Below are 10,086 nucleotides of genomic sequence, written 5' to 3'. Positions count from 1 at the left end.
TTAATTTTGCATGCCTCTGCCAACCTAAAGCTCATGCAGCGATTGAAGATAGCTAGCGGACTCAAAAAGCAACGTGCCGGCCACGCCACGCCCCTTCATGCGTCATCAATCATTGCCGCTGTTTTGGCTTTCCGCTGTCTCTCTCTTCATCGATTTTCTGACCCTTGGAGATTTTGGAACCGATCTGAGGCGATTTGTTCGTTTCAAATCAAAAGTAATTAGACTTGACACTGTTTTTTCGGTTTGCATGGCTAAATTATCCTTTCCTCGGAGCGTTTCGCGTTTTTCCGCCGGAAAGATGTGGTCGTAGGGTGTAACGGGGGTGCCACTATAAATCGATGGGGTTGAGCACCTTTGTGTTTTGCCCGACGCAGGCTCGACGCGCTTTGACACTGTCTGACTAAATTGTTTTCACTGATTGTGACTTGTGACGCCGCAAATGTGACGATTTCTTCGTCGTTATAAATTTTCAATTCAATTCTGCAGTGATTCCGTTTTGGATTTGTCCTGGACCATTTAGTGCAATCTTTTAATATGAATTGAAGAGCTGTTTGCAGGTTGTTAGATAAATTGACAGTTGTCAGACATGTATTAAGAACATCACTCCATTATAATAATTTTTATTTTTAATATTTCGCAGGATATTCAAAATGTGAGCGATTTAAATCAAATCACCCATTATGCAAGAATCTAGTCAAGAAACAGTCACTGAACCGGATGTAGGAGTCAGTTCTTCAGTCATACTGCATTCCTCTTCGTCTGAGGCAAAATTTAAATTATAATCAACCACGTAGTTTACTTCATATATATATACTTTTCTATTTAATCCTATAGAATGGCGCCAAAACCACAACAAATGAAGCCCAAGCTGGCTCATCCAGCACTGGTATTCCTAGCTTGGCCAAATATTGGGTTGTGACCAACTTCTTCCAAGGGCCATCCTCACCTTACAGTCTACCAAGCAAGGTGCGATCAAATCTTCGCAATTTTACAGTTGTCACTGACATTTACTTATTTTAGAGCGACAAAGAGGCTGAAATTTGCACAGTTACTGAACTAAACATGACCAGTGGACAGTCAGAAGCCCCGCTGGAAACCATCAATCAAACGGACCTGGCGCAACCCACTGGCGCCGGAGACAGTCAAATTGAAATCGCCTCAATTGAGCTGAACAAGTCTAACAAAGCTGGAGAACAAAACCAGATTCAGTCAACAGAAACCCTAGTCAGCTGTGAAGTACCATGTGATCTCAACTTAGGCGAGCAAAATGTGCAGCAGAGCAATCTTGCCTTGAGCCAAAGTGTTCCCGAGCAAGAGAAAACTTCTGCCCCGACTGAAAAGAGTGACATCAAATCTGCTGAGGCTTTCAAGGATAATGCCAAGCATTCTGTGACCATGCTAGGGTAAGACAATTTTCCAAATCATAAGCTTGATATTTATTTGTGCTTAATTTTCAGTTTTACCGATCTGAAAGCGTCTGTTGAGCTCCGCAACATCGACGGCAGCATATTCAAACCAATCAACGACCCAGAATTAGCTAAAACCTTGGGAATTGAGGTTGCGCAGAATTTGTACAAAGTCAACGTTGACGAAATCAATCAGCTGCTGGCCTACCACGAGGTGTTCGGGAAACTGCAGACTGATATCACGATTGCACCCTCAAGCTCCGCCACATCCACCCTAGTCAACAACACCAACTCCATCCAGATCATGCCTCCTCCTTCAAAGTCTTCAGACCTTGACCAACTCGGAAGTGCCCATTCGTGTGAACTGTGCGGCAAAATGTTTTCTTACCGTTATCAGCTCATTGTCCACAGAAGGTACCATACAGAGAAGAAGCCGTTCACTTGCCAGGTAAAACCAATAATTGCATTAGCGTGAATCGTTATACTAAACACATAAGGATATTGTAGCATATATTACAATTTTATTGGGGGCTTTGGCTTAAGCAGGAGGATCTCATCAAGAGGAACCATACCTTAAAATTTCACAGTAAATTTCCACAACCACACTGCTGCATTGCCCAATACGTCAGAGCTGGATCTTTTTAAATATAAATGTCTTGGATTTGCAAAGGGTTGGAAAATAGCAGTAGTTGACAAGGAAATTTTAGTGTCTTTAACTTTTTACCGAGCTATTAAGATAGCAACAGGCAACTGATCCATACAAATACTCATGAAGCTATGCTTCCTAAAAATGTTATAACGTCATTAAATCAATCATCTCAAACACTTTGCTAATTGCGAACAAATATTCTTGAATGAACAAAATAATTAACCGTAACGCAGACAGAAAAAGATAATTTGCTTGGAATTCTTGATTTATCTCTTGAGTGGTCAAATTGGCTGTTGGAAAAAAATTTTGACTATAAAAATTCAACCCTCAAGTTATTTTTTATCATCAGCATAACTACTTATTTTATTCTTACAAAGTTGATCATAAACTTCATGCAAATGGAAATAAATTAATGCTGGAAATGGCAAACAGAGCCATAGACAGGGTTCACAAAACCCGCATTTTTCCAAACAAAAACCCACTGCATCACAAATAACTTTTTAGGTTTATTTTAGCAATTTTGCGGATATTTTCTGAAACGCATGCATTTGCACAGGTGATCACAAATATTTAATTTTTGGATTCATTAAAATTTGTTATTATCTTTTTTTGCGCAAAATATTATCCTATTGGGGGTTAGATTCGGAAAAACTCAAAATTGGTGGGGGGTTTTCAGCTGTTTTTTGCGCAAAAAAACCAGTGGTACACTTTTGCGTTTTGCTAACTTGGCGGACCTTAGCCAGAAAAAATTCAGTGTTTCAAGAAAAATATATTGTGCATTGGATATGAGAACTTAAATATATCAGGAAATGCATGTATTGTGTTCTAATTGTAAGCTGAATTTTTGTTCCTAATTAAATTATGTTCAGGGGCAGGGTTGTGTCAGGTCAGGCTATTTTATAATCAAAACTGCGCTTTCCAATTCCCAACTAAAGCAATATGATCGTAGAGCTACCATATTTTTATTTTTATAGTGCCTAATTTATTTTAATTTCAAGTATGAGCCATGCAATCTAATATTGTAGGATAATTATCTCACTCTAATCTGCAATATATTTTCTAAATTTAACATTATCAGTCCATACTCCTTGATATTTCAACAATTTTGTAAAAAAAACGTTAGATCTGTTACCACTCATTACTAAACACATCCGCAGGTTTGTGGCAAGGCCTTCAACAGCAACAACGAGTTAAGCAGGCACGGAAAGTGCCACCTCGGAGGCAGTCTGTACACTTGCAGCATTTGCTTTCACGTTTTTGCTAACGCGAGTGGCCTGGAGAGACACCAAAAGCGTCACTCTGGGGATAAACCCTACCTATGCGGAACGTGCGGCAAGTCTTTTGCCAGGAAGGAGCACCTGGAGAACCACAACCGCTGCCACACGGGCGAAACGCCGTATCGTTGCCAGTTTTGTGCCAAAACTTTCACCCGTAAGGAACACATGGTGAACCATGTTCGTAAGCACACCGGTGACACCCCTCATCGCTGCGACATCTGCAAAAAGTCTTTCACAAGAAAGGAGCACTTCACAAACCACGTCATGTGGCACACCGGCGAGACTCCGCACGCTTGCCACGTGTGTGGGAAGAAGTACACGCGCAAGGAGCACTTGAACAACCACATGAGGAGCCACACCAATGACACTCCATTTCGTTGTCAGATCTGCGGCAAATCTTTCACCAGAAAGGAGCATTTCACGAATCACATCATGTGGCACACAGGAGAAACACCTCATAGGTAAGGTGTTTTTTTTTAATTCAAAAGAAAATTGCAGCTTAATTAGATTTTGTGTTATATATTACAATTTTGAAAAAAAATCCATGACATTCATTTTTTGTACAATGTAATCATGATTATTAAAATTGATTTTTCTATGGCTAACCCCTTAGGTGAGCAACAAGGTATTGATGACTAAATTGTAAAAAATGTAAACGCAAGAATAATTTCACACGCTCTTGAAGAATGGGAGTAACCATTGTAAAATAAATTTTAATAATTAATGGCTCCACACATTGATTAATATTTTTTCAGTTCAAAATTTTAATAATAATTTGCAAGGTTTGATGGTTTATCTTGATTAGAAAAAACTTGTTGGGTAGATCAAAAGCAATTTTAAATTTTACAGGTGCGATTTTTGCTCGAAGACATTTACTAGAAAGGAACACCTGCTGAACCATGTGAGGCAACACACAGGAGAATCTCCACACCGATGCAGCTTCTGCTCCAAGTCTTTCACAAGGAAAGAACATCTAGTGAACCACATTCGGCAGCACACAGGCGAAACGCCATTTCGCTGCCAATTCTGTCCTAAAGCCTTCACCAGGAAAGACCACCTAGTCAACCACGTGAGGCAGCATACTGGCGAATCGCCTCACAAATGCCAGTACTGCACCAAAACATTCACTAGAAAGGAGCACCTGACCAACCACATCAGGCAGCACACTGGCGAGTCTCCTCACAGGTATAAAAAGATAAAAAAAAAAACGCAAAGCTAGGCTCTTTGTTCAAACTTTCAGATGTCAGTTCTGCTCGAAAACGTTCACAAGAAAGGAACACCTAGTGAATCACGTCCGAATACACACTGGGGAGTCGCCGCATCGCTGTGACTTCTGCAACAAAACCTTCACAAGAAAGGAGCACTTGACCAACCATCTGAGGCAGCACACAGGAGAGACGCCCCACTGCTGCAACGTCTGCTCCAAACCTTTCACAAGGAAAGAGCACCTCTTAAACCACATGAGGTGTCACACAGGTAATGAATGAAAATGAATGGAAGAAATTTATATTTACTCACGTGATCCAATTAAATCGATGGCAACTTGTAAAAATCTTAAAGGCATGAATTGTGAATTGTTTAACTTAAAATTTAAAATTAAAAAATGATTGGAATATTGTCTAGAACTATATTTCTATGCTTGTGTCATTGTTAATAAACTGCATTCTTTTCTTGCTTAGTTTTGCTATTAGCTAGAGTTTTGCTAAATACATTTTTAATTTATATATCATTTTAAATACTCACTAGTAGAATTAATTCTCTTCATTTTCTTAATTTTACAGATCAAGCCATGTTTTAAAGACAGTGGGTTTATCCTGAAAACTTGCTTGCAACTATCCATTTTCATAAAATCTTCTTAAGTCTTAAAACCGAGTTTTAGCTTAAATTTAATGTTTGCTAGTGTAAAACGTACTTAAATTTATATTTATCCCAAAATCTAAGAAATTGAAAAAACATGATTTTGGACAATAATGTTGGCCAAATATGTTGAATAACCATTGATTCTCATTTGCAGGTGAGCGTCCTTTTGCGTGCACTGAGTGCGGAAAGTCTTTCCCGCTGAAAGGCAATTTGCTTTTCCACCAGCGCTCGCATCAGAAGGAACGACCATTCAGTTGCGATGTTTGCGGAAAGGATTTCATGTGCAAGGGACACTTGGTCAGTCACAAGCGAAGTCACGACTCAGAAAAGAACTTTGTCTGCGGTACATGTGGCAAGTCATTTGTGGAGAAGACAAACATGCTGCGGCACATGAAGAAGCACGGTGAAAACGCTGCTGAGTCTGCAAACCAGTCGCAGCAACAACAGCAACAGCCAGAAGAAACAGCTCCACTGGCAAACGCGATGGTGCCGATTTTGCCACCAAATGTGCCGGTTGTTGCGGCCACCTTTTAAGGATCTCATTTGCGCTGGCAAAGCATTCTTGTACCTGCGGTTTTCAGGATCAAAATTTCTCATTACTCTTTGGCTGCCAACTGCATACTTGCTATTCTTTAAAACACATTGAAAATACAAATTTTGATCTCTCTCCCTCGTCTTCTCAAAGACTTTGAAACGTTGAATTTTGTAAAAACTCTTGGATGCTCAATAATTGAGCCTGTATACTCTACTTTTTAGCAATCTTGTTTCAAGGGAGTAGTTAGATGTTGCCATAGCAGAAAGTTGAGTTGAAGATCATTTTCTCAATAGTTCTGTGAAGTCTTTTGGAAAACTGGCTTTTCTTAAAAATTTGCAGATTTTTGGAGAAAATAAATCAATATTTACATTTCATGTTGAATCATGAAAAAAAATAAATGAATCCTGGCGTTAATCAGTTAGCATCTCGATTTTTAAGCTCGATACTTCTCACAACGTAATACAGAAATGACAGAAATTGATCAGACGGAAAACAGGAAATGTTTTAATGTCTGTCCTTTAGAAGCGCGGATCATGACTTAGGCATACAAATATTTAGCAATTTTGCAGCCAAATACCTTTTAGAGAGTACAATGTCTCCCTTGAAATAGCACTATACTTAATTTTCTTAGGAGATAAGAGTAACAACAAATTTCCCTAAAAAGTGTGATTGTTTGATTGAAATATTTTTCAACTTTTGTGATTTTCGTACAATTGAACGAATAGAGCTGTTAGTACATATTTATATTAGATATGAATGCCATTCCGTACTGTAATAAAATTATACTTCTGTTGAAGATAATAGCTACTACTATTATTATTATTATGTTTTAGTACAAGTTGATGTTCTCTTGTGGTATGAACTGATGAGACCAATTTATGATAATGATTGTTGATTCAGTGAAAAATTGAAAAGAATTTGGAAAAATGTGAGTACACCGACAATGAAAGATTTGTCAAACTCGTAGACCTGTTTTTGTGAAGAAATAAAAAATAAGCCCTAATAAAATTGTTGCTGATCTCAATTGTTCTATCAAGTAAATTTGTGTTATTTAAAACTTCAATGTATGAGCTATTGGAAACACCATATGTTTCTTTGAAAATCTATAATAATTCTTAATCTTAACAAAAACAAATTTTAAATATTTTCCAAGCACATTAATTTCTGATTTCACTAGAGATCTTACCAAAGCTGTAAATATTTATGAGAGGAGTCAGATGAATTTATGAGCAGACCGATACAGAAATATTTGGGATACAAGTTATTTTGAAAGGAAGAATATTTTTTAAAACCACCTAAAAATAGGCAAACTGCTTGACACACAAGTGTGGCGGGCGAGTCTGACTACGTTTGCACGGTTTAAGCGCAATGAATAAATGACAAGCTAGAATGAGTACCTATAAAAATGAGCTGCGGCTAAAAAGTTCCGACTTGAAGATTTTAACTTATGCAACATAATGTTATTTATCTGCAAAAAACGTTGCGTTCAATAAATTCTATTAAATGGATATAATATCGAACTTGCTTCTGAGAGCTACTGTGGATAAAATATTTTATTACATAAAACCTTTTATAAATTCTTGTCATGTGTTATGCATTAAGCATTATTAAGTTGCAAAATTAAAATGCGGGCGGAAGTGGTGAAGGTAGCATTCCAAGACGAAAAAGTGAGTACGGTGCTGCGTTATGATTGGCCTGATTTTAGTGCCTATTCGAGTACAAACATGTTAGCATAGGAGGTAGTGAAACACTCACATGCACACGAGGAGAGCACCACCAAAAGGAAGGAGAACGGCAGACTTGGTGACCTCAAAACCTTCATTCATTCAAAATCCCATCCATACTTCGGAATGATTTAGTTTCTTCAGGCTACGCAATCAATCGCCCGGATACCGTGCGCACTCACTCACCATCAGAGCCGCGAACAATTAGTGCTCTCAGTTAGAGTGAGACTATGCCGTAGTAATTGATTTGCAGCGAAACATCTTGATTTACAGAAAATCGAAATCGGGTCAGAATCGAAATTGTAGTCGTGGGGATCTGCACACTCGCACGTTTGGCTCAGATTCGTGTCCGTTGTGGCGAGAGAAATTAAGATTTATGTCACCACTTACGATAGTGAAAAATGCACCGTTATCGATTGGGCAACTTTTCTGTTTGCTTTACCGCACAAGCAGAGAGTTTGAGAGTTTTTCTGACCATCATCGTTGTCATAGTTTCCGATTTCTTCGGAGCGAGACGATTTCCAGCTAATTGGCTTCTTTCTAGCAGTTATTTGCGGGTCATTAAAATCACCAAACGAGGCAACGGATCCACCAAATCAAATTAATTAAAATCTAAAATGTTGACCTCAGCTGATACTACAAAAGGAATATATTGATCTGCACTACGCAAACTAATGATTATTACAAAAAAAAAACAATAAATATATCAAATATATCGCCAAATTATAAGTGCCGTGAAAAATATTGTATGTAAATTAATTGAAAGATTTTAAATTTTGGAGCAGTGTGTGTACCGCGTTTGTACAATCTTGAGTCATTGACTCCAGCACCAAGCGGTCGCTAATTAAGTTGCAGCTCAGGTACGTGTGCCTCCATGAAGGCATTCTCCCAGATACGACACCCAAATCTGCATATTATAGCGTGACGCAAGTCCGCCAGCCAACGCAGACGGAAAGCAAACATGAGTAACAATCTAGCGAGAAACGAGCGAATAGGCTTCGTCACTCTCTGTCAAGCGCAATTTATGCCCGTGGAGCGCCTTAATTCTCATTTCTCGCTTTGATTGCTCATTGTGCACAGTCCAAATTATGAGGAATGGGAGCGCGCATCTCGCTCAAAAGCAGCGACTTTCCTCTTCTCTCTCTCTCTCTCCTCTGCTTAATGATCTCTCCGCGGTGGTCGAGAGATGGTATGTGAATGATCCCCGTTATTATAACTTTGTAAAGCGACAAATATACGCAGCGAGATGCCGAACGAATCCAGCAATTTATTTACATGCGTCTACGGAGCGCATCAAGCGTGCCGCTTTTCAGCAGAGCTGACGATGGCAAGGCACGGCCTTGACCCTCAACTCGAAGCAGGTACACCGAGGAGACCTTCCGACCACATGACAACCATTGCAATTCAATTAGATACGCCAGAAATCCGAGTTAAATTAAATTAGCAAAATCAGGATGTGACAAATAAGACCCCCCGTGATTTAATTTGGGTAGAAGTCTATCTGTTTTGTTAGTGAATATTTGTTTCAGCAATGATAATACCCAACGAAAGTTTATTTTCCAAATTATTAAACGAAAATACTTCATAAAATTTCAAAAATTTAAGAAAAATACATTTTGTATTTCATTGTTTAATGCTATTTGATCATCAAGATTTTTGTTATTTTCATTCAATTGTGTAATAATTAACAGTATGATAAATAGTTTGAAGGGCCGTGTTTGTTTAGAGAATTTAAATGATTAAAATCATAATTTTTCTTATTTAAAATAGGACTAAAATTAATTATAACTTCATGATTCATCAATGTGTTTTGAAGAGCTTAAAAATTTAACACTGCACGTAAATTAAAAGATATATGATTTTTTCATTATTTTTTAATTTACGTATAGTCGCTATTTTCCTTGTCATAAACATATAACTAGTTGTTACAACTTCCTGTTATAATTTTAAAATTGATGCCATGAAATGGTTATTTTTTAAACTCTTATATCGGATAAATCGCTGTTCAGAAATCACTGGAATATTTAAATTTGCTTAAAAGTAAATCGAAATGATTAAAATTGTTTTGCCCTTTCACTTCTAAAAATCACGCCGTGCAAGTTACAATCAACACATGAGGTAAGCAAAAAATGAGAAGCAGCACACATTTAATGGAAACGGAAATGAAGCAGATAATTTTGCCAATGCCGCGTGCCAGGAGAAACTCCAGCGCTAACTGTGAACGCGTTCAATTTCTGGGCAGTGCGTGTGTATTGGAAGCGCTTCCATCCATCCTCTTATCGGGGTCAGTCTCATTCCATGGCCCAATAAACACGACAGCGAAAGAGAGAGAGAGAGAGAGAGAGAGAGAGAGAGAGAGAGAGAGAGAGAGAGAGAGAGAGAGAGAGAGAGACCATCATCAAGACTGTTTATCTAATCCGACTAATTATTATCCACCAGAGTCGCAGTCGCTCTTCTCTCCAATGCCTCTGAGCGCTTTGGAGGTATCTTTCTCTGTCACTATGCACACGCACTCCATGCTTGGGGCCTGGGGAGCAGCTGAACTTACATAATTATAGCAGTAAAATCCGTATAGAAACTGCTGATGGAGGCTGCTTCCCGGGGATAATTATTCACAAATGACCACTTCTTCTCA

At 38.5% G+C, this 10,086-nt stretch overlaps 1 protein-coding gene across 3 annotated transcripts; it reads left to right on the top strand.

The window, feature by feature from the left end:
- Positions 1–80: 80 nt before the first annotated feature.
- LOC135938925 (zinc finger protein 271-like) lies at positions 81–6,768 on the top strand. 3 transcript variants are annotated; one of them, XM_065482977.1, is made up of 9 exons: positions 81–214; positions 641–764; positions 835–966; positions 1,021–1,403; positions 1,458–1,854; positions 3,213–3,793; positions 4,182–4,517; positions 4,573–4,808; positions 5,347–6,768. In XM_065482977.1, the coding sequence occupies exons 2-9, from the start codon at positions 681–683 to the stop codon at positions 5,724–5,726; spliced, it is 2,529 nt and encodes an 842-aa protein (XP_065339049.1). In that variant the 5' UTR covers positions 81–214; positions 641–680; the 3' UTR covers positions 5,727–6,768. The 3 variants fall into 3 exon arrangements, with proteins under 3 accessions (XP_065339049.1, XP_065339048.1, XP_065339050.1); XM_065482976.1 differs by having other exon boundaries at positions 101–557; XM_065482978.1 differs by having other exon boundaries at positions 101–579.
- The last annotated feature ends 3,318 nt before the right edge of the window (positions 6,769–10,086 follow it).

Source organism: Cloeon dipterum, chromosome 3 (genome assembly GCF_949628265.1).
Source record: "Cloeon dipterum chromosome 3, ieCloDipt1.1, whole genome shotgun sequence".
NCBI classification, from domain to species: Eukaryota; Metazoa; Arthropoda; class Insecta; order Ephemeroptera; family Baetidae; genus Cloeon; species Cloeon dipterum.
The sequence above is the reverse complement of the archived record's forward strand: the minus strand, read 5'-3'. Positions and strand labels throughout refer to the sequence as shown.

Coding starts and splice junctions, on each gene's coding strand:
- LOC135938925 (XM_065482977.1), top strand. CDS start 681: ATGCAAGAATCTAGTCAAGAAACAGTCACTGAACCGGATGTAGGAGTC. Junction 967..1,020: donor CTTACAGTCTACCAAGCAAG/GTGCGATCAAAT, acceptor TACTTATTTTAG/AGCGACAAAGAGGCTGAAAT. Junction 1,855..3,212: donor AGAAGCCGTTCACTTGCCAG/GTAAAACCAATA, acceptor ACACATCCGCAG/GTTTGTGGCAAGGCCTTCAA.